The 24,052-nt window shown below is 55.0% G+C and overlaps 1 protein-coding gene across 23 annotated transcripts; it reads right to left on the bottom strand.

The window, feature by feature from the left end:
* Positions 1 to 3,568: 3,568 nt before the first annotated feature.
* Positions 3,569 to 23,827, bottom strand: TPM3 (tropomyosin 3). 23 transcript variants are annotated; one of them, XM_048288630.1, is made up of 12 exons: positions 22,448 to 23,827; positions 21,972 to 22,097; positions 16,352 to 16,485; positions 15,405 to 15,522; positions 15,089 to 15,159; positions 14,225 to 14,300; positions 13,120 to 13,182; positions 12,901 to 12,970; positions 11,053 to 11,131; positions 9,163 to 9,226; positions 5,279 to 5,399; positions 4,640 to 4,725 (listed from the first exon to the last, which is right to left on the bottom strand). In XM_048288630.1, exons 1-11 carry the CDS (start codon positions 22,739 to 22,741, stop codon positions 5,322 to 5,324), a joined length of 1,173 nt encoding a protein of 390 aa, XP_048144587.1. In that variant the 5' UTR covers positions 22,742 to 23,827; the 3' UTR covers positions 4,640 to 4,725; positions 5,279 to 5,321. The 23 variants fall into 23 exon arrangements, 22 of the variants coding, with proteins under 22 accessions (XP_048144594.1, XP_048144593.1, XP_048144605.1 ...); XM_048288629.1 differs by lacking the exon at positions 14,225 to 14,300 and adding an exon at positions 13,660 to 13,735 and having other exon boundaries at positions 22,448 to 23,820; XM_048288634.1 differs by lacking the exons at positions 5,279 to 5,399; positions 14,225 to 14,300 and adding an exon at positions 13,660 to 13,735 and having other exon boundaries at positions 4,542 to 4,725; positions 22,448 to 23,818.
* Positions 23,828 to 24,052: the final 225 nt, after the last annotated feature.

Below are 24,052 nucleotides of genomic sequence, written 5' to 3'. Positions count from 1 at the left end.
CTGGGAGAGCTGGGGGTGTTCACCTGGAGAAGAGAAGCCTCTGGGGAGACCTTAGAGCCCCTTCCAGGGCCTAAAGGAGTTCCAACAAAGCTGGAGAGGAGCTTTGGACAAGGGCCTGGAGTGCCAGGACAAGGGGGAATGGCTTCCCAATGCCAGAGGGCAGGGTTAGATAGGATATTGGGAAGAAATTTTTCCCTGTGGAGGTTGATGAGGCCCTAGCACAGGTTGCCCAGAGAAGCTGTGACTACCTCATCCCTGGAAGTGTCCACGGGCTTGAAACAACCCGTGAAACAACATTGGAAGGTGTCCCTGCCCACGGCAAAGGGGTGGAATGGGTTGATCTTTGAGGTTCCTCCCAGCCCAAAGCAGTCTGTGAGTCTCTGAACTCTATGGAATATGGCATAACCTGAAGCACAGAGCAGTTTCTTTCACACAGATGTGAACCAGAGTGTTATTTTATGACCTGGGGGACTAGAGAAAAAAATCTGAAGAAAATTACTGCCACCTTTGCCTCTTACCTGCAGAACAGAAAACAGTTCTGTTTTACAATGGTGAGCTATTCTCAGGTTCTGTGAATTGGGAGAAAGTAGAAAGTGTGTTCCCTTCCAAGGAAAACCCAGTGCACTTTCCAAAAATACTCCCAGAATTTTGCATTTCTGTAGTAGTTTGTCATACAGAGGATTTTCGGGGAATATATGGGAATAGAATTGTGTGTGAGGGAGAGACTGAGATAACATCATAGTGTGGGTTAAGTCCCTTCCCACTCTCTCATTTCCTTATTAGTGCTAAAATCTGTAGCACAATTACCCATAGCACTCCATTTGGCAGCTGCTCGTTGTTAAGTAAACACACATTCCCATCACATAAATACACTTTGGTGTCATAAACTTACACAGCCACCACATACAGCTTCACTTCCAGCATCCTCCTGTCTCCTGCACAGATGGTGAAACCTGAAATAAAACACGAGGTTTGCTCCCAAGAGCCATCAACAGTAACTTGGTAACATGCTTTTCATTAAAAAATGCAACTAGTTTTGAAAATTATTAATCTGGGGATTAATAGTAGAAGCATTCCTAAATTGGCTTGGAAACCTAAAAGTTGCATTAGTCTTTGTCCCAGAGCAATGAGAGTGGCAGCAATGCTGATTTCTGTAACAGAAACGTCTTCCTGTTGCTAGAGCCCAGGTTTCAGTGAGGAAGAGAGGACAGGCACAAGGCAGTGGCAGCAGTGGTCACTGTGAAACTCTTCTGGGCAGGAATCAGGGACTGAAGCAAAAGCATTCTCATTCTTCATCCTTTAAGTATCTAAATAATTTGACAACTAATTCCTGAATCCAAACACTCCACGATGAAAAAACCAGCAAGCAGCGGAGAAGTGGCATGAAGGCAATCCTGACACAGGCTTTCCCAGCTCTGGGGCCCACTTCTGTTAGTCTGCAGCTGAGTTAACTACTGTGATTTGGAGAGAAGCCCATCAAGTGGAGAAATGCCAACTTCAGTTTTCAAATCACTGCATTTGAAAATACGCAGGCTGCTCCTGCCTTAAGACTGAGCTGTCCAGTGCCAATGGCGTGGATGCAGATACAAAGGAAGATGATATTCCTGAAGAAAAAGGAGACATAAGGGATTTATAATTGAGCTTATAATTTACTTACTTTCCCAAAAATCCAGCTTCTACAACACAGTGCAGTTAGGAAGAGCAAATGGGCTCTCACATGAACATCCTTATTGTTGTGCAGGAATTCTCTCATTATTTTCATTTTATCAAAAGAGAATAAGGATGTCCTCAGAGCACCCAAGTAACTACTCATGGAAGTTGAAGCATTCGGAGAAACTTGGAATCAGGCTCCAAAATGTCCTGTTTGCCTTTAGTCTCTTTTACTACAAATCAGATTGCTCATACCTGGGAAAGAGGATGGAGACACATTGGGAGATCAGATCCAGCTGGAACTCTGTGTCGAAGGGGACTCCGATGAAGAAAGAAAGAAGTGTTCTGTGCCAGGCACACGGCTTGCACAATGCCCATCCTCACTGCTGAGCTGCTGGAGGAACGCGAGACCCTCGAGGGGCCGTAGCATAGTGGCAGCAATGTTCGAAGTCATAATGTTTAAGGGCAAGTTCTAATTCTGTAAAGGCAGCTGACTGTCCCTCACCTGATGGTCCCCCTACTCCAGGTTTTGGTGTTGACACCGGTCAACAGTAAGAGCTCAGAAAAAGCCCCCCTGCTCTGACTGCACAACCCTGTGTCCCACTGCCCAGCACAGGCAGGACAACAGCCCCTCAGCCCCACTCCCTGTTAGATTTTCAGAAGCCTCTTGGACTGCCAGGCCAGTAAACCAGGTGAGAGCTTCCTGCCTCACAGCCACAGCCATGCCCATTCCCCCATGGGAAGACCCTGAACTCAGAATTTGGGGCTTTTTTCAAGATGGTCCCTTTTTCTCTCCAAACCTTCCCTAGCTCAGGAAAATGCAGCTTTCCAGTGCCTAAAGGGGTTCCAACAAAGCTGGAGAGGGACTTTGGACAAGGGCCTGGAGTGCCAGGACATGGGGGAATGGCTTCACACTGCCAGAGGGCAGGGTTAGATGGGATACTGGGCAGAAAACTTTCCCTGTGAGAATGGTGAGGCCCTGGCACAGATTGCCCAGAGCAGCTGTGACTGCCCCATCCCTGGAAATGTTCAAGGCCAGGTTGGATGGAGCAGCCTGTGGCAGGGCTGGACAACCCTTCCTGTGAAGAAATTTTCTCTAATATCCAATATAAACCTCCCTTGGCACAACCTGAGGCCATTTCCTTTTGTCCTGTCCTTTGTTCTCTAGAAGCAGAGCCTGACCCCCATCTGGCTGCGCCCTCCTGTCAGGGAATTGTGAAAAGTCACAAGGTCCCCCCTGAGCCTCCTTTTCTCCAGGCTGAGCCCCCCCCAGCTCCCTCAGCTGCTCCTGATGCTCCACCCCCTTCCCCAGCTCTGTTCCCTTCTCTGGCCACATTCCAGCCCCTCCAGGTCTCTCTTGTCATGAGGGGTCCAAAACTGACGCCAGGGTTTGAGGTCCCTCAGCAGTGCCCAGCACAGAGGATGGGCACTGCCCTGGTCCCACCACCACACCATGGCTCGTACAGGCCAGGTGACCTTGGCCTCCTGCCCACTTGGGCACACACCACCTTATGTGCAGCTGCTGCCAGCCAGCACTCCCAGGTTGTTTTCCAGCTCTCCAGCCACTTTTCCCTAAGCCTGGAGCACTGCAGTGGGTTATGGTGACCCAAGGACAGTACCTGGCACTTGGCCTTGTTGACTGTCACACCACTGGCCTTGGCCCATTGATCCAGCCTGTACAGACCCCTCTGCAGAGCCTTCCTGCCCTCCAGCAGATCAACACTTCCACCCAGCTCAGTGTCATCTCCAAACTGACTGAGGAACTCATCTCCACAGTCCTGCTTTTGCACTCCAGCCCTGGCAAGTGCTACTTACCCTATGCCTGGTCATGCCCCCAAGAGATGGGCACATACCCCAGTCTTCATCCCCACCCTCATGCCCCCACCAGCCCACATAGTATAGCTCTGCAGCCAGCAGCCAGGTGGAGGGATCAGTTTTTATTTCAAAAGACAGTAACACAATTTTTCAATTTAGTATCAAAACACTGGATAGGGTTTTTGTCTCCAGATTGGCCCCAAAAACTGCTACAACCAAGCAGCATGCTCAAACCACAAGCTACACGCTGTGAGTGTGACATTACCACACTCACACCTCACAACCACGACACATCAGCAATGCACAGCAAGATGGCTTGTACCCAATTAAGACAGTAAGAGCAGTCCTGGCCAGGAGGGAAGGCTTGGCTCCCTCCCTCCAGGTTGGCAAAAACACTTCTCCAAGAACACAAGGCTGTTGTACTTAAGCTGTTAAGTGTAACCCAGTGATGAGCAGTGAAGCTTGGTGCATCAGCACTTAGTGAAGGCAAAGTCAGCCCCAGGGTAGCAATGGGTTACAAGGGGCAGTGGCTTCTCTAAGCCCATCAGTTGTGGAGGGGAAGGGACACAACCCCTGTGAAGGTTCAATTGTTCAGATGACTGGCTTGGCTTAAAAAAAAAAAACAACAAAAAAAACCCAAAAAAGATGCCTTTCACCCAAGTTGTTCCTTCCCAACACATAGTTACCTTAAAGCTGAAAAACTGAACTGCACTTTTGGCAAACAGCTCTTGGAAAGGAAGTTTTCCCAACAGGTTTTCATCCCTAGCCTGGCTACTCTGACTCGCAGCCAGAACCATCACATCCGTTTCCTGCCCTGCCAAAGCAGGGTGGCCCAGAGCCAATTAACAGAAGGTTAATACCAAATTTTAAAGCCAAGAGCTTTGAAGTGTAGCTCACCAGCCTCACATGTTATTTGGAATGTTTATAATGGTTGCTACAAAAAAAGGTAGTTACAAAATGTGTACATCTCAAACATGCTCTCCAAACATTATTGCATTGTTTATTTCCCTTAATGATGCTGTTTGAAGCTCTGCCCAACCTGGTGGCCTTTAACCCTGGAACAAAGGAGATTTGTGTTTGGTCAAGTTGGCAACAGAAAGTAAACTCTGGTCCCCAGGGTCAGAGGGCAGCAGCAGCTGGGCCGGCATCACATGGCAGAGGCAGTGGCAGGGATCCATTACATCTCATTCAGGTCTAGCAGGGTCTGGTCCAGCATTCTTTGCGTGCAGAGATGCTCCTCTTTGGTGGATTTCAGTTTATCTGGCAGAAAGCAAGAGTTGAGAGTTACAAACCAGCATCAAACAACCGAGAGCCCTTTGCCAAAGAAAGCTTGTGCCAGCAGCCCCTTCCCCACACGCTGCCGCAGCAATCCTTGGACCAGAGTGCCTGGCTGGGTGCAGCTGGAAGCTCTGTTACCTGGCTTGTGTGCAGCCCTCGCCTCTCCCACTGCCGGTGCTCCCAGTCAGCATGGCCACGGTGCACCTCAGCCAGAGCTCTAGGCAGTGGTTCACATGCAGGTGTCTCTGACTGCAGCCAGCTCTTCCCAGGGCTTCCACACCTCCACAGCTGGCACACGTGGCCCAGCAAGGCACCCAAGAGCAACACACACTTGGAAACCACCCCCTGGAACTACAGCTGGTTGTGCCCTCCTTCCCCTCAGCACAGGGCAGGGATGCCAAGCCCAGCAGCAGGGAGCAGACCGCCAGCCTGGAGGGCAGCGGGGCAGGAGCTGGGGCAGTGACAGGCAGAGAGCGAGAAGTGAGGGAGCTGCACCCTGCCCAACACTACAGGCAGCTGTGCAGTCAATTCTCACATGTTCCTTAAGCCAGGAGGAGAGCAGATCAGCAGCTAGTGCTCTAAGTAGGCTTTACTCCAAAGGTGAGCCCACCCATATCACTGGAGACATCCACACGCTGGGACACTGGACAGACAGGCTGTAGAAAAACGTCCTTTAGGTGCAGGCAGATTCCCAAAGCCACTCCCAACCTCCCTAGGGCCAGAAACTGCACAGGGAGAGAACAGCCTTCCTCGAGCATGAGCAACGGCAGCATTTAAACACTTCCTGCCGGCACCCAGGACACAGCTTCAGGCTGTGCATTTTGGCACTTGCTGTCAAATCTGTGAGATTTCCCAACCCATTTCTCTGCAGCTGCACTGGGGTCAGGCCTGGGAAATTACTGCTGTGCCCAAACCTTCACAGTTAGGACTCCCCTAGACAGGAATGTACTACAGGTATGCAGTGTCTCACAGACCACAGGGTCAGTCATTTATTGGTAGAAGCCATCATTGCATGCACCAGGAAATCCTACAGTCATTCAGCTAACAGTAAATTAAGTTGTAGCACTCGACAGGCAGCTTCAAGCAGACATAAGTCTAACTTCACCCCACCCCTCATTTGGGGGCTGCAGCTATTCTGGTTCCATGGAGGAGCCAGGCAGGACCCCCTGGACAAGCAAACAAGACTGCTCAAAAAACAGCCAAGTCTGGGGGTGACTTCACCAAGAATAGAGGTTACCTTTATGTATTAAAAAAAAGCTTAAATAAATTACAGGATAAATCCAAGTGCCTCATTAAAAAGCAGCAATTGCATAAAATTCGCAAGTCTGCCAGTCTTAATGATCAGATTTCACTGTGGTCCACAGCACTGGTGGTCGCAATAAGCTTGTTTAATGGGATTAGTGGGCCCCTTCTCAGTCACACAGATCATGCAGCGTTAACTTCAGCTCATTAGAGAGCAGGCGGTTTTTCTCAAGCTGGCTGTACAGGCGCTCTGCAGCAGCGACAGGATAAGGGAAGCAAGAGGAAGAGAGAAAAAGAGAGAAAGGGAAGGTTAGTAGAGCGCCAAGATGAGCACATCAAAAAAGCTGTCTCCACAACGTGTGCTTCTGAGGACAGCCTGGGCTATGCCCAAAGGTTTGTCTTTCTCTAACTTGTGCTTCAGCTCAGGAAGATCACAGAGGAAACCAAGTGTGGGCAGAAGTGAAAGTGCTGCCAAAGATGAGCAAAGGCAAAGAAAGGAAAAGGAGACACCAGAAGAGGAGCCTGCAGACTGGGCTGGGCTGGACCCCAGCAAGGACAGAGACCTGGGATGTGCTTTAAGCCGGTGGAGCACATTGCAGAAACATTGCCACGGCTGTATCAGAAATAGCTTCCAGAGGGAGCCACACCACACTGCAGTGGGACTGACAGGGTTTGAACAGCAGGACAGGCACACCCAGAAGAATGACAACATCTCATCCCTGGCCTGGAGGACCCTCCTCTGAAAACATGCCTGGTGCCACACTAACAACCCAGATAAGACCGAAGGCAGCAACTGCTTCAGGTACAGGACAGAGGAACTTTAGGAGCACAGGGTCCTCTTTTACATCTGCCCCAGAACAACTACATGAGCAGGGCACAAGCTGCCACTGCCTCTGCAGCCTCTCCAGTCCCTGTCCTTACAGCCCCACAGGGATCTAGCAGCCACACACATCCTCAAGGCTCATGCCAAGCACTCATGCTCGTCAGCAGCTCCACGGAAAGGGAGAACCAGTTTGGTCCCTTTCCAGGATCTGTCACCTCTCAGGGCTGGGTGGTCAGTGTCCTGCCACACAGCCTGTCAGCCACAACCAGCCAGTCTAGAGAACACATTCAGCATCTCTCCCTGCTCATTTGCATGGGCAGAGTGCTCCCAGCCTGACAGCTCCAATTCCTGCACTTAGGGGAATTCCAGGCAGTGAAAAATCATCTTCCAGCCTGGCAGAACTGACCAGCACCACCTGCAGTGACACACAGTGTGATGCCTCTGCTGCAGGACTGAGCCTAGAGCACAGCCTTGGCCTTGGGCTTCTCCTCTAATCCTTGTTGCACTGTGAGATCCTAGGAATCTCAGACATCCTCTGAAGGGGCGCTACACCATTCCTCATTGCTTTTGACCTCGGAATATTTTGCTCTTGAACAAGACCTAGCTGGGTAAAATTCCAGAAAGTCAAGTGTTTACATGGAGCAGCCAAAGCATGTCACTCTCCCCAGAGTCTCAGCTCAGTCCCTCCAGTGTAACACCTGCACACAGGGGGAAGCTCAACTTCAGCTTCACCCTCAGCTTCTCTCAGTCCTTGGGACCTGCTCTAACTGCACTCGCTCTGCAGGACAGGGCAGTAATGCTGACTGATCGTCCCTTCTTTAAAGCCACCAAGGGACCAAGGCACAGCCAGAGAAGCCAATGATTTCTGTCCTACCACAATCTGGAAGTTGAGGGAAATTGTGGGTACAAACCATCCTGGCCCATGGCTTGCACAACAGTTACTATTGCTGTGAGGGACTCTGGCTCCATGCTGGCTCTGAGCAGCCCCAATGCCAGTCCCCAGCCCCAAGCGATCCAGGCTGGTTCTGGGTCTCCCCAGCAGCAGAGGATGAGAGTGAACTGTGCTCAGTAGGACTTGGTGCAACAGCTCACAGCTTTCAAGTAAACATTCCTGCTTGTGGACAGGGACCTGATGATGCACCCACACAAGGTAGCAGACTGGAGTGTTTAGCATGACCCTTCCCAGACTTTAGGAACAGCTTCTCCACATAGAACACTTGCCCAGGTCTGCAGCAGCTACCCCATGTTTGGCCTGCTCCCTTCTCTGCCCAGCCCCAGGGCAGCCTCACCAGCTATCCCTGCCACCCAGGGAGCCCCAGGACACAGGGAGCCCCAGGACCTGGCCCTCCTGGTCAGTTAACCTGTGTTTGCAGCACTCCCATGTCACAGCACAGCTCACAGTAACCAGCCTACACAAGCCCAGCAATCCAGTCAGACCAGATGCCTCCAAAACCTCCCAGGGTAGACATTGCATCACCCACCCACATACTCATCCACCACCCAGATCGGATTCCTTGCGGATGAGCAGGGAAAGGGCCTGCCACAGCCCAGCCTTAGATAACATTCCCTGGAACACCACCGTGCAGAGCAGAGCCACCAGCTCCCCACAGCAAGAGTCAGGATGCAACCAGACCTCCCTGTGAGGAGAGAGGCACTTCCCAAGGGCAGGCTGCCACCTCCCTCCCACCTGCTAACAATCCCAGAAGGGGTGAGGTTGAAAGGGACCACTGTGGGTTATCTGGTCCAACCTCCCTGCTCAAGCAGGGTCATCCCAGAGCACATTGCACAGGATTGTGTCCAGATGGTTCTGGAGTATCTCCAGTGAGGGAGACTCCACACCTCCTCTGGGCAATCTGCTCAGTGCTCAGTTACCAACATAGGAATGAAATTCTTCCTCATGTTCAGGTGGAACTTCCTGGGCATCAGTTTCTATGTGTTGCCTGCACTGCTGCTGGGCACCACTAAGCAGAACCTGGTCCATCCTCTGACACCCTCCCTTCAGATACTGACAGACAATGATGGCATCCCTGTTGTCTTAAGAGCTGATAGTGGAACACTGGACTGGAAGCCTTCACATTTACAGAAGCCCTGCCCCTCCCACAGGATCCAGATCCTCAACTCCAGCTGCAGTTGGGTTACTGAAGAGTTCTGGGTTCTTGCTTTGTGCTTAAAAGGCACAGCTACCACCCCACATCCCAGGAGAGTCAGACCACACTTTGAAATTCCTTGAATGCTCCCTCCTTCCCTACCCAGACCTGCCACCAAAGATAGAGTGGGACAGGCTGGGGCAGGTGAGTGTGCCTAGATTATCCTGGCTGCCAGTGCAGTCATGTGGAGACCAGAAGGGCACAAACCTGAGAAAGCCACGGGAAGTGTCCCATTTCATCAGAACTCTGGTCACGAAGGGCTCTTCGGGCACTGTGGCAGATGAACCAATCCAGAAAGGAAAAAGTATTTGACCAACCACCATGAAGCAGCACATACTGTTTTGAGAGGCTGACCAGTGTTTATGATACCAGATCAACTAGCAACAGTGCAGCAGTGACACACGCCAGGCATTCACAGCCCACTGCCAGTGGCAGTGCTCAGTGGGAAGCTCCTTGCCACGCTCCTAGAAGGATCCTGCAGCCCTCAGCCCCTGCATGGGGAGGGGAGGGGAGGGCTCTGCAAAAGATTCCCTGGCTCAGATGCTCAGAGCCCTGCTGCAGTGCCTTCTCATTTCTGAAGCAAGAGGCCATACGTCCCTCCCCCTGGCACAGGCAGCACCTCGCACCCAACCAGTTCTGCCCCAGTGGAGACCAGCCAGAGCTCACACAGTATTTATTCGCTTCCACACCCTGACTAGAGACTATCAGGTGTGTGACCTCCCACTGCAAGCCAGCATTTGGCAACGGTGCTGGTGAACACTCCAGAGCAGGCAGGAATGAGGAGTGTCTTCAGTCAGGCACAGCTCCAGGGCCTCCTCCTGCAACCCCCAGCCTCCCGCTTGACCCCACAGGTCCTGTCTGCAGGGCTGCCATCACATCTGGGAGCCAGTAACACACCCCAAAGAAAAATCCAGTGTGCTAGTAAGGTCTGCGTTCCACCGAGGGTGACACCGGTTTGAAGGCAATGCTGAAACAGTTCCTCTAAAGCAGCAGTGGTCACTAGAAACCCATTTCTCAAAAGCAACAGCCATTTATACAAGAACTGTTTTCCTTAAAAAAGGTGACATCATGCTTGAGCAAGAGGCAAGAGAAACACAAAAGGAGCTTTATGGCTCCACACAAGATATGCAGATGAGAACAACATCCTCCCAGCTCCCCCGACACAGAAAGGGCAGCCCCTCAGAGCAGGCCGTGTCTGGCACATCGGGTCACACAGAGGGAGCTTTGTTTGGGAGCAAGTGCAGCAGAACTGAGGGGCTGCTGCTGCTCCTATCAAGCTTCAGTGTCTTTACAGCACCCGTTCCCAGGGATGCCTGTGCACAGTAACTGGAAAAAGGTACTGGAATTCAGAGTGAGATGAAGAAAGCGTGAATGCCGGGTGCAGATGCAGAACAAGCCACCAAGCAGAGAGACAAATCCAAAGTGGAGTTTGGAATCACAAGACTTATCTGTGTGAGACAGAAGGAGACACTAATTTTAAGAGAAGCTTCAGTGTTTGTGCACAGCAAACTCTGCTTAGGGAACTTTGGGACACTCATGTTAAGGCTCTTCTCTGTGGGGTGAGGACCTGGCCTCTCCTGGGTTAGTGCAAGGACCAGACGGAGCAGTTATTAGCAGCACCCACTGCAGATCTGAACACAAAGCTGAGGAGCAAAGTTGCAGAAACACACAAGTTCAGCTACTTCCACAGATCAGTTCATGATCTGGCCCATCTCAAGCCTGTTGTGGCAATTCCTACAGAATCCACCTGAGCACTATCCACAGCCTCTTCCAGAAGGAATCCCGAGACCATGGCCCAGTGGCTCCAGCAGACGACAAAGCCACATTTCCTGAGAAAGCCTTTCCCACTGGGAATGGGAATTGCACTCGAATTTCAGTCAGAACCCTCTCAGGCCAGCACAGCAATTGGTTACACATGCAGATCACGAGGACCTAGAGTTAGAAGACAGCATGCTGGGGCACCTTGGGCAGATCTGTAGAAGTAACCTGGACGGCACAGCGCCGTCGATTCTCCAACTAAAACCACAGCAAACCAAGCAAGCACTGGCGGTCCAGCCTGCTGAAGCAAGAGGCGAACGCCAGCCAGCTCATATTTACATGGAAGTCATGTCATTCAGGGCGTGGTCCAGTTCCTCACTAATTGCTTTGTACTTCAGTTTCTGGGCATAGAGCTCATCTAGAAGAGGTTTAGGAGGAGAACAAAAGGAAAACAATGAGGGAAGGCAAAGGAGTTCTTCCAACACTCGGGGGCAGGAAAAGCAGGATGGGATTCATGAACAGAAGAAAATGAAGTTAGATGCAGAGCCATCACGACTCCGTGTTCATCCCCAACAATGAATGGGAGAGTTCCAGCAGCCTGAGGACGGGTTGACCCACAAGTGCCTTCCAGGATTACAATCCAGCTCCAAGGGCAGCAGAGCCAAGCACTCAAACCACATCACCTTGTAAAAACAAGCTGTCCAGCTAGGTCAGCAGGAACCAGTGACAGGAGGAGCAGCAGGGAAGGGCAACTCCATCCACTTAGGGAGAAGCTTGCTACACCTGAGGAAAGCACTGATAATTGAGGTGCTTTGTTCTCACCTGTGTCTCAATGCAAAGACTGGCTTGGGAGAAGTCAGTCGTGTAATAGAGCTGGGCATCAGAGGAAATTCCCATCCTGCAGGACGAGGTGAGGTGGGGGAGCAGACCGGCCACACCAGTGTTCTCCATCAGATAATGGAGCAGACAGGCAGCTCTCCACCTCCGGGGAGGGGCGGGCCTGGAACTGTGCTGATGCATCCCTGAGCCCTGCAGAACTGGCACAGGCTGCTCCAGCTCTGGCTGCCTGGGCTATAGTACAGCTGGGCATGCTGTTAACAGCCTCGCAGAGCCAGGGAACTTTGTCAGTTGTCATAAACTAGGTCACTTCAGCAAGCAAGGTGGTAGACCAGAGCCAACTCTCAATCAACAGGTTTCAAGGGGAGCATGCAGGGATTTGGAAGACTTTTTGCAGTTCCAAATGAGAGCTTGTCCTGGATCATGAGGTGGCTCAGATTGCTGCTTGGCTGCATTCTGGAACAGCTCAGCTGACACCATTGCTATTTCTAGATAATAAACCTCCAGAGTGACTCCAGACAAGGGTGTTTTGTATCTCCAAGACCTGGCACTGAAAGACCACAAAGGCACACCTGCGGTCACGGTAGGAGGCCTGTAAGGGTTTTGGTTTACCAGCATCACCACTCCAGCCACAGCAATCTACAGAAGAATCTGGCCACAGCCCCAGATTTAAGGGAGGCAGCTGGAACCTTCTCCTTCTGTGGCTTGGGGCAAGGTTCTGCAATGGTTGGCTGCTTGACCTCAGGAGTGTTCCTGAAGAACTGTGTGAAGGAATGGGAGGAGGAAAGGAACCCACCCTTGGCACAGGCTGACTACCTTGTGCCTTGAAATGCTGGCAATTTAACCTTGATTCAGGACTCACACTGAGGAGTCTGAGTCTTCACGGGGCTGTTTCAAGACTCACTGACTCCTGTGCTTGACTCGCAAGATGCTGTTTGCAGTGGCCAGCACATGCAGGACGTTCTGCACGCAAGGATGTTATTGTGACCAATTCTTACAAGTTCAGGTGTTTCTTTCCTATGCCACTCCTAAATTAATTGGATTAAGCTGGAGCACAGGGATCTAGTTACATTCCTCAGGACATCACTACCAAAATGCACCAGCTATCTAGATAAGGCCAGGTGTCTGGACCAAGAGCTTGAGACCTGCTGCAGCTCCGTCAGGGAACTGTTTTTGGAGCAGAGACACAGGGCAGGACTCTTGCCAAGCCTCACCTTGGAGGCCAAGTCAGGTTATGCCCCAAGTAATGAGGAGCACAGCAGCCTCTCCGCTCTCCAGCTACATGAGAGATAGCCTTCCCTAGCTGCTCACTCAACACACATTACTTGGTTTCCTATCCCCAGAATGTACCTTCCAGATCATCAATGGTCTTCTCCAGCTTGGCTACAGAGCGTTCAGCAAATTCAGCACGGGTCTCCGCCTGCCAGACGGAAATAAGCCAGTTAGTGCAACAGCTCTACAGCAAAGGGCATCATGTCCGAGGACATGGAGTCTCCCACCCTCCACATCTCTTCGCAGTCAAGCTGAGGCCAGTTCACCCAGCTGGGCGATCCTGACATGGTCACTTACCTCTTTGAGTTTATCGGTCAGAATCTTGATCTCTTCTTCATATTTATCCTCTTTTTGAGAGTACTGTGAAAAAGGAGACAGCAGTCAGCAGCCCCAGATACCTCCCACCTCCAGAGAGCCCACAGCTACAGAGGGAGACATAAACTCCTCACTGCAGCACACATGCCCACAGAACCTTCCAACTGGGAGTTGTTCACATCCTTACCCATGTCCAACAGGACTGGGTCAGGCTGCAAGTCCCACATCATGCATGGAACACAAACTTGGGTGCAGAAAAATTCTCATCTTAACATTTTAGCAGCTTAAACATCCTGGCTGATGAAGTCTGCCCCAAGGCAGGGAAGGGCAGCCAGGCTTCCCGCACCCCAGCTTCCACAGCCCTCCAATGAAATACGTTAGCCCTCCCAGCAGAGCAAGCACAGCTCTCCTGGCTTGCTTAAGACTGCAGTTGAATCATTTCCACCCCAGTGGGTGCTCTGCTGTTCACACACCCTCCTAGCACCACAGCAATGTCTCTGGCCCTGGGACAGGCAGCCCTACCTTCTCAGCCTGAGCCTCAAGAGACTTGAGATTGTTGGTGACATTCTTCAGCTCCTCCTCCAGTTCGGAACATTTACTGTGGGGTTTTGTAAGGAAAGGGGGGGAAAAAAAGGAAAAGAAGAAGTGGGAGGGAAAGACAGGAGACAAGAAGTGAATCCACGTGCAGGGAAGACCAGGAAGTTCTTTAGGAGACTGTCTGAGATCAGACTGGATAGGACCCTGCTTTGTGCAGAAAGCAAGTTCCCTTTTTGCCTCCGAGCTCATGTTCGAAGTATTCTGCCAGCACATGCACGGGGCACAGAGCTGAGCAGTGAGATGTGGACACAGGTTTCTGCCAGACCTGGAGTCTCTAAGGAGAAGCTTCATGTTTACCGTGCTGTACGGAGGGAAGCTGTTCTGACGAACAGGACAGCCACCACCACTCAGACAGGGATATTTATGGGCAGAGAAGACAGAATGTTCCAGGAGACAGAGAGAGAGAGACGCAGTTAAGCTGAGGGGAGGAGCATAGTGAGGAGACCACATGAGTTCTGGTTTAATGGTTCAAGAAAAGAAAGGTTAGTACCTTTTCTTCGGCAACAGACAGACACTTCAAGTTCTGGTCCATCACTCTGATCTGCTCCTGCAGCTCCCGGCAATGACTGTTAGTGACGGTCACACAAGGGCACAAGCCAGGTGGGGGCAAGGTCAAAAGGAGCACCAAAACCACACCACCACAGAGCAAAAAAGGGGGTAGGGGGAAACACAAAAAAGTCATGGTCACAACATGCACATCTGGGCGGGAAGCACAATGCTGCTGCTGCTGCGTACACACCAACTGTGTTAGACAAGGCCCAGAGCACGGAAAGATCCTGACCAGCTCCTCAAGGGTCAGCTAAAGCATCCAGACACATGAAAGGGGCCCAAACACCAGTATTTGTGTCTCTGCTCTGAGCAGAGGAAGTCCAGATTCCCACTCAGCAGTGCAGAAGCCAGTAGTGGTTACTGCAAATACCTGGAGAGGCCCAGAGACCAGCCTCAGCCACAGCTCTGCCCTCGGCCACCCCATAAGCCACTTCAGCCCCTGGCCCAGGAGGCCTCTGCCACTTCAGGACAAGCACCGTGCTCTGTAGTAACGTGAACAATCTTGTGACTGCACGCACAAAGCAGCGCTGGTGAATGCTGAGGAGAGGAAGGCTCTCCAGCCTCCATGACCAGGGAGTGCCTCCATGCAAAGGGGGAGAGCATCTCTACCCAAGGCAAATTGCATCACAAACTCCATGTCCTGAGTGGAGCTAATCCTGTTCCAAGGAGGGGAGTGCTTTCATCCCTTTCCTTTAGGGACCTAAACCCACCCTGTGCTTCAGGCCTTGTGTAACAAGGTTAGCAATGCAGTGTTAGTTCCCATGCAGAGGCAGACGTGCCAGGTACATGCAAGCGGACTACTCACGACTCTGCGAGCTCAGCTCTCTCTTCAGTACGCTCCAGATCTCCTTCTATGATCACCAGTTTCCGAGCAACCTGGGAAGGAGAATCAGAGTCAAGAGGAAGGAGGACGGTTTTGTGCTTGTAAGCTGTGCACAGCACTGGATGGAATGAATGCCTGCAGGAGCCACTGGAGCTGTCAGAGGCTTTTGGCCAAGCAGAGCACTGATGTAGCTCTGCGGAGAGCCAGGCTCTGCCCCTGGGTTTGCTGTCAGCAGGAAGAGGCTCTTCCGGCCTTTCCTGGCCCAGGTCAGTCATACTAGAGCACCCAAGGGTCTCACCTCCTCATACTTCCTGTCTGCCTCCTCTGCAATGTGCTTGGCTTCCTTGAGCTGGATCTCCTGCAGTTCCATCTTCTCCTCATCCTTCAGAGCTCTGTTTTCAATGACTTTCATGCCTCTGCCCAAAAGCAAGCACAGGGAGGGGAGATGTGTAAAACAATCTTGGACAAGCCAGCACTGCAATGAGTTTCAGAGCATTAACAGCACTGCCCTGGAAGCACAGTGCTTCCAAATAAGCCATGACTCCTCTGAATGAAGAGGGTGGCACAGGAAGGCAGAAGCCCCCGGGCTGATGTGAATACAGCAACCTCAATTGCTTGGAATTAACTGTTCCTTGGAATGTTCCTCCAGCAGATCACCGGGCTCCCAGGCCAAGGGAAGTGCAGTGCTGCTGAGAAGAACAAGCCTGGCTGTCTTAGGGACTCGGCACAGCCAAGTCAAGCACTTTCCCATCTGGAATGCAGGAAGAGCCAAGTCTGTTTCTATGGCAGGCCACCAGCTGGGTCAGGCTGCTCAGCGTGTGCATGAGGAAGCACATCAGACAGCTGGAAGTGGACCACTCCCCTCTGAATCACAGGCCAGGTCAGGGGACATCTGCCAGTTAGGGAGCATGCTGGCAGAGGCAGATGGAAGAGAGGCTGCCCCACCAGCAGCTACCTTTACAAGGCAATGGTGTCCCTGAACCCATTTATTTCTCCTCCTTTGGAGGCGGGGATGCATGGTGGCACATGGCACTTCCTTGTTCCCTAACCTCAGGTTACAGGACATTCAAGGCCATCAGCAGCCTCGGGTTCATCAGCATTGTTTTAGCTGCTCTGCATAAGCAGGCACTGAATCCCACATCCAGCCTTGATGTGGGATCTCCTCCCCCACTCTGGGAAGCCCAAAAAGCTGATGGCACCAGACCCTCAATGTTTGACAGAGTGCGAGCAGGAGCCCTTGCTCACCTTTCACTCTCATCTGCCGCCTTCTCTGCCTCTTCCAGCTTCTGCAGAGCTGTGGCAAGGCGCTCCTGAGCTCGGTCCAACTCCTCCTCTACCAGCTGGATACGGCGATTCAAAGATGCCACTTCTGCCTCAGCCTGGAGGGAGCAGAGGAGGGTACTCAGCCTGTGCAGGCTTAGCAGCTCGAGTAGGGCAGCTGAGCTCTGCCATTGGGTCAGCAGCAGCACACGGGAGCCCAAAGCAAACCCAGGGTGCTTTAGCCACTCTCCCAGAGGCAAGCAGCACATTTAGCTCTGCAACACCTCCCACACGCTTTGTCCGCACAGCAGCCTTCCTGCAGGCTTCTCGCTGTCAGCCTGCGTTGCTCTGACAGTTTAAGCCATAAACACCAAGGAGATGACTTACACCAAGGGGTGCCTCTGCAGCTGCCGGGATCCTGCCAGGCCATCCATCATAGCCCTGTTTATCCACCACACCAGAGCGTGCTGACAGCTGCCACTTAGCAGAGAGTCACTTTACTGGTGTGATCTGGACATGAGCGTTTCTTGAGGCAAACCCTCTCACCAGCAACGTGCGAAGGATTAACAGGTTCAAGGATGTGCCAAGCTGTATTGAGTGCTGGCAGGCTGGGCTGGTCACAGGCACTGCCCAGCCTCGGGGCTTCTTGCAGCAGTGCCCACAGCCCCAGAAGAGAGCTTCCTTCCTCCCAGAGACTCACTAACAATCCAGAGAAGGCGCAAAAGCCTTCTCCAGTCTTGAGACAGGTTGAGGAGGCTGTTCCCCAGCAATAGCTGCCTTGGTTTCGTCATACACATTGGAAGCTGGTGAAACTACTCACAGCCTGCAGATATTTGCCAGAAATGTGACCACAAATGTGACTGAGGCTTTAAGGAACCAGCACAGATCAGAGGCCATCCCACCCCCCAACCACTGCAATCCATGTCCTAGTCAGCCTTCAAAGAAGCCACAAGGTACAAGCCAACCCCCATGGTGCTGTGCTGGCAATGGAGATGGTGGGGAACACAGACCATGCAGCTTTGTGCTCAGTTCATCACTCGTGTGGCAGAGCCACTTGCTTGTGCTCAGTAAGGCAATACAGCACTGCCCTCACCCTGTGGCTTGCTCCAGCGTTGAGTCAGAATGCAGTCAGGGCAGATAGAGAGGGGGGGAACTGCCCTTCAGTGCTGCTGAAAACAAAGCACCTCAAGGCCAAGAATGAAAATCCCTTCAGTGGCACTCCTTTTCTGGATCAGACCCAGACTAAACAGTCAACTAGAGACTTGCTGCAATCTTTTTGGGACCCTGGGGGCATGACCTGATTGGCCATGAGGCCCCTGCTTACAGCCGCATCCACGTCAACTCCAACCAAAGCCCAGGGGAGCCCGGATGCTTTAGGGACACTGACACCCCACCGGCCTGGAATCCCCAACAGAATTACGAAGTCAGGCAGGAGTGCAGCCATTCCAGGGCAGCATTGTGATCTTCTGCAAAGACCAGGCACATGCCAGACAGACACAAAATATCCCAGCTGCACATAAAGCATCCTACACAGACACACTGCTCCTCACCGTGCGCGAGGAGGGAGGAGCAGAGTGATGAAAGACACCAGTGTTAGAGTGGGGCCCAACACTGGTTGCATCCAGCTCCCAGAGGGGCTCTCCCTGCCGCGGGCACTGAGGCACTCCTGGCAGGTTCCAAGAGCAGGCTGGGAGAGCACAGAGGAGCTCCCATGCAGGTACACCCAGCTCTGGAGAAGCCCACACCCCTCTGGTGTCCAGAGGCGACACCCACCCCGATGAAAGGGGAAGTGGTCTGCCTGAAGAGGAACACAACAATACCTTAAACAGAACCAGGAAAGAGAGTGCCTGACGTACATATTTTCCCTATTAAAGGGGCAACCAGCTGTTGAGGTGGAGGACCTCCTCCTTCCTTCTCCCAGGCGACTGAGACACACCAGTACTGTGGGCCTCCACTTCCTGACCCTCTGAACTGCATCACTTAGCCCTGACTTCCTGCAGGCAGTTCTCAACCCACCCAAAAACCACCCTTAATTTTGAGGAAGTGCCTCTCCCCTGCTGCAGAAGAGCCCTTACATCTCCTGTTCTGCTGCTCCTCCCTGGATACAGATGAAACTGTCAGGCTTTCCCAGAGCACAGGGTGACACTTCCAAGTGACTTCCAGGCACCCCTGCTACAAAGTGGCACATTCCTATTATTCCATGGTTCCTTCAGGAAGGCAGCCCTGAACCAGGGAGCACCCAGAGCCCAGCAAATCAAGTGAGAAGCTCATCCAGGCCTTCGGGACTCACATTGCTTCCCCAAGAAATTCAAGAGGGTTCCCCAGGACCCGGGGCCAGCCAAGCCCTGGGCACCATACTGGGAGCACTGGTTCTCTCCCCTGAAGGAGGTTCAGGGAGCTGTGAGAAACACGCCTGTACCCGTGACAATACTGCTATTGCAAGGAGAATTCCTTATGTGGCTGCAAAGAAAGAGCCCAGCTGAGGCCTGGGAGTGGCAGGAGCTTCTGCCATGGGCCTGATCCATCCCCTGGCAGCGCCACAGCGCTGTCACGGACACGGGCTCGAGCACTGAGCGGGGCAGGGCTCAGCTTCACGCTTCGAACGCAGCAAAGTCACTGCAAATTCAACGAGAGTCACGCTTAGATTCGAGCCAGGACCTGCCCCGTGTCACCCCATCCCTGTCCCCAAAACGCCACCAGCCTCGCCTGTGTCCCAGGCCCAAGGGCGCCGGCCACCGCGAGGTCCTGCCCGTGTCACCCCATCCCTGTCCCCAGCCTTTCCGGCGTTCCCAGCCCGGCGGGGAGCGCGAGCGCTGCCAGCTCAGATCCTGCTGTCGTTGCTCTCTCCTTCCTTCCGCGCAATCCCAGCCCAGCCCCTGTGTTTCCCCGCGGCTGCCGGTCTCAGGGGCAGCGGAGAGCCCCGCTCGCCGGGATCCGGGCAGGATGCGGAGTTTGGGAGCGCTTCGGAGGGCTCCTGCGCTGGCCACATCCCGAGGGAGCCCGCTCATTCCTTCCATCTTACCTGCGCAGCTCCGGGCTCGGGGCCGCACAAGATGGCCGGGGCCTCCCCCTCCCCCCGGCCGGGTCCCCCCCTGCTGCTGTCCGTCCCGGGACACCGGCAACAGCGAAACAACGACCGGCCGATGCCCCCGGGCTCGGTGTCTGCTCAGCACCACGAGCCAGTCCCGGGGACCCAGAGAGAGCCACGGACACAGAGCGAGAGCCCCGGTCCCAGCGCACACTCCGGCCCGGGCCGGCATCTCGCCGGCACTGCCGCGGCTCGGAACGACCCCCGGCCCCGGGCGCGCCGCCCGTCCGGCTGTGCCCCCGCGCGGCGGCCCCGGCGGTACCTGCTCGCGGTTGCGGCGCTCGGCCTCCACCTCCCGCTGCAGCCGCTCCGCCCGCTCCTCCGCATCGTCCGCCTGCTGCTGCAGCACCTGGATCTTGCGCTTCACCGCCTCGATGGTGGTGGCCCCGGCCATGCTCGGTCCCTCCGCTCCAGCCCCGCCACCCCCAGACTCCGGGACCGCGCCCGGAACGGCCGCCGGAAGTGACGTCACTTCCGCCCCGCCCCGGGGGCGCGTTACCGGGGAGATGAGGAGCGGCCGCCACGCCTGGGGCGCGGCGGGGGCACCGGGACCAAAGGGAATGGGGGCACCGGGCGGGGGACACACACCGGCACCTGGCGTGAACGGGGCACCGCCACCGAGTGGGGGACACACACCGGCACCTGGCGTGAACGGGGCACCGCCACCGGGTGGGGGACAGACACCGGGACCCGTCCCAGTGGGACGGGAACACGCGAGAACGGGGCACCGGCACCGGGCTGGGGGGGATCACCGGGGTCTGCCCCACGGGCACCTGGGTCCATCGGGACCCGCCCCATATGGGCGTGGGGGCAGCGGGACTGGCCCCAGGCGGGTGGGGGAACTCCGGGACCGGGCTCATGTCACAGGGACCAGGCGCAGCCTCACAGGGCCCAGAGGACCCGCACGGCCCCACACGAGCTTCCCCGTCCTGCCCCACGCCAGCAGCCTCACACCCGCCCCGCTCCGTGGCCGGACACTGAGGAGCCCACGGGCTACACTTGGGCACGGCCTGGCCGTGGGTTCGGGCACTGCCAGCCCTGGAGAGCCCCCAGACCCTGCCGGGGCCCGGACCCCAGAGCCTTGCAGCAGATCCTGCTCCCTCCGTCCGCCCGGGGACAGGGCTGTGGCCGCCAGGCTCCCTCTCCGCTTCCATGTGCCAAATCCCAGTGGTGCAACAGCCTGAGCCGAGGCAGAAACCCTTCTGTCTCATGGCAGATAACGCTGCGAAGATCAGTGTTCATCAGAGCCGGGAGCTGTGTTCCTCGGCGTCATAAGGATCATGGAGCCCCCCAAGAGCTCAATAAACACATCGCTGAGCCCTGTTACTGCTCTCATTCCCCACGAAGCCTATTCGGCAGTGCTTCAAGCCTGTGGATAGAAGGGAAAGGCTCCGGGCTGCTGGCCTGAAATCCTCAGCAGCCAAGCAGGTAGATGTGGCAGGAGCATTTGCCTGGGATGGCACCTGTGGCATAGCGTGTTTCCAGGGATGAAATGGGGATCAAAAGGGCTCTCTCTTGGGCTGGAAGCACCTGGGAGGCAGCTCTGCTCTTTCATCGCTGCACGGTGCAAAATCCCCTCACTTCCCAGAGCCAGGAGTAAACTGGGGGACCCCATGGACCACCCTGGGGAGCAGCAGCCAGGAAAAGGGGCTCCAGGGGCACAGAGAGGGATCCACGAGGAAGCAAGTGGGAATGTGGTGACAGCAGGGGAAATGCCAACAAGGAGCAGAGGGAGGCAAGAAAGGTGTGAGGGAGGGAAAGGGCTCCCCGAGCTCTGCAGTGCCGCACTCGACACAAGCCAATTCCAGTGCAGGGCTGGCGACAGGGACCTGCAAGCAAAGCTGCAGGGTGACAAATGTCCCAGGGCTCTGGAGCTCCCGGTGACAGCCTGGCCTCCAGTGAGAGCAGCCCAGGTGCTGTGCTGGCCTCAGGCACTTCCCCCTGGGCGCGGTGGGAAAGGACGGCTCCTGCCTTCTCTGCGTCGGAGCTGGGCTGCATTGCCCCGACACTGGACCCTGAGACATCCCGGCCCCCCAAGGACTGCCAGGTCCTGACAGGTGATGAACGGGCCTCATGCCTCGTGACGGCCGGAGAGCGGCCACTGTGTGAAACCCTGCACCGCTCGCGCCATTGTTTTCCTGGAAACAGCGGACAACAATAGCCGGGCTGTGCAATGCCCATGCGCCTCCGCCCGCAGGGGAATGAGGGCTCCCCCTCCTCCTCCTCCTCCTCGGAACTCGGCTCCTCCACCCCTAGCCGTGACTCAGAGCTTCCTGGCGACTCGTGGACCCCATATCCCGCACTTGAGGGGCTGCTCGCTGCCCGGGTCTGCCCTCCGGATACCTCCTTCACAGGGGCACTCTCTGCTCCTAGACACCTACACAGTTTTACTGGGAGCACACTGGGCCGGGCAGGGGCCTTCCTGTGTCCCCAAGGCATAGGGAAGTGCTGCAGCCCCACCAGGAGGGCAACGAGAGGACGGCAGCGCTCAGCTTCCACCCTGCACCCCATACATACATCCGCTGCCTTCTTCTCTGCCAGCTCCAGCTTCTCCTGGGCGTCTTTCAGGGCCTCAGAGTATTTGTCCAGTTCATCCTCTGTCCCTTTTAGCTTCTTCTGCATGGCAGCAAGCTCATCCTCCAGCTGGAAGGACAGTGGTGTCACCACAGGTGGACTCCACTCTGAACCCCTGCACCCCAAGAGAGCCCTGCCTGCCCCATCCCAGGCTCAGCTCTGCCCCACGGCATCCCTCCTGCCCCATTCTTGGGACCAGCTCTGCCCCACAGTGTCCATCCCTTTCCCATATCCCACCAGCTGGCAGGGACCAAGCCCTGGAGAGCCCTCGGGGTGCCCTTGAGCTGTGGTATGGTGGCAGCTGTCGCTCTCTCATACCCCAGGCAGTGTCTTGTTGGGTCTGGGCTGAGCGTGACCCAACACAGGCAGAAGCCACCCCCCAACACCCCTGGGCTGGGGGCTGCGACTGCCTGCCCTACCTGCTTGCTCCGTTCCTCCGCCTGCTTCTGCTCAGCCTCCGCCTGCTCTGCCCGGTCCAGGGCATTCTCCTTGTCCAGCTTCAGCATCTGCATCTTCTTCTTGATGGCCTCCATTCTTGGTGGGACACAGGCAGCGGTGGGCAGCGGGATGCAGGACAGACAACAAGTGGGTAGCACAGCTGTGTTGCCTGTGCCCCACTGACCGTTTATCAGCTCTGCCCAGCACAGGGGCTTTGCCTTTCTTGGGCTGACCCGCCTCCCCACCTTCCCAAAAAGTCTGTGCTCGGGACCCATTGTGCATCCTGGGGGCTCCGGGTGGTCACAGCCTTATTTGGGCTCCCGAAGACAGCTGGGGTGTTATAAAAAGCAGCAGCAGGTCTGCGAGAGGGGGTCCTACATTGTCCCAGGTGCCCCTTCCCCCCATGCAACGGGACACCCTGGCTGGTGCCCCAAGCGCTTCCTCAGGATGTTGAACTGGGTCCGTGCAGCACTGGCACGAAGTCCCCGCCCCCCATTTGCCTTCCTGGGGGGGTTTAGGATGTTTTGGTGGCCCTGCCTGGGGGTGGCATGGAAAAGGGCAAGATCAGCCTGGCGCTATTTTGGGAGCAGGGGCTTGGCCGAGAGGGTTTGGCTCTGCAAGGGAGCAGCAGGGGAAACTGCACCCAGCAGCAGGGGCAGAGCCCCCCGGGAGCCTGCTGAGCCCCGAGCCCACCTCCGGCCATGCTGGTGCTTGGTGTTGAGGTGGAGGATGCTGTTGGCAGCTGGAGGAGCAGATTCCCCAGACGCAGGGAGGAATTCTCAGGGCAAGTGGTAGCGCTTCGTCTGCAGCCGAGGGATTTGCAGCCTCCTTGTGCCAGCCCAGAAGCCCCACTGGCCTCATAAACCAGGCTAGAATCTCCTATGGAAGAGACACACTGCTCCCACCCAGGGACAGATGTTCAGGGCTAAAGGGGTCAGCACCCAGGGACCTGGGGGACAGAGACCTGGTGGCAGCTCCTGGCACAGTGGACAGGGCACCGGGGGGGACAATGCCCACCAAGAGCCCTGAGCAGTGGCTGCACCTCCATAAATAACCCCCCCATGCCAGGGCAGTGGAGGCAGTGGTGGGCACGGGGCCACGGGCCTTTGTATTGTCATCATCCCTGGCGTGAGCGGGGGGACAGGTGGCAAGCGCTGACCCCGCTGCCATCCCAAACCTCCGCCAACCCCTGGGACGGCTCTGGGCTCCCCCTCTCAAGTCCCATGGAAATGGGCAGACAGGTTTTATTGTGGCAGTGAGGACTAGCAGAGGGTGCAGGACAGGGTGCAGAGGGCCCCCCTGCCTGAGGCAGGGCACAGACAGCATCTGGCCAAGTCGGTGCTGGGCATCCCTGGCGCTGTAAGAATATGTTTGATATTTAGTTGGTTTTCCAATAAAACAACCTAATATCAAACATATCAGACAGAGACAGGGGCAGACGGAGGTGGGAGGACCCGGAGCTCAGCTGCCTGTAAGAGAAAGAGAAGAGTAAGCCGAGAGCTGGGGCGGGGGTGGTATCCAGGTATAACCCCTGAGGGACTGCAGAGGCAGCACCCAGCCTCACCTCAGTGCCTGGAGCCTGCTGG

Source organism: Corvus hawaiiensis, chromosome 29, assembly GCF_020740725.1.
Source record: "Corvus hawaiiensis isolate bCorHaw1 chromosome 29, bCorHaw1.pri.cur, whole genome shotgun sequence".
Taxonomy (NCBI): Eukaryota; Metazoa; Chordata; class Aves; order Passeriformes; family Corvidae; genus Corvus; species Corvus hawaiiensis.
Note: the sequence above shows the minus strand (reverse complement) of the source record. Positions and strands in the feature narration are given on the sequence as shown.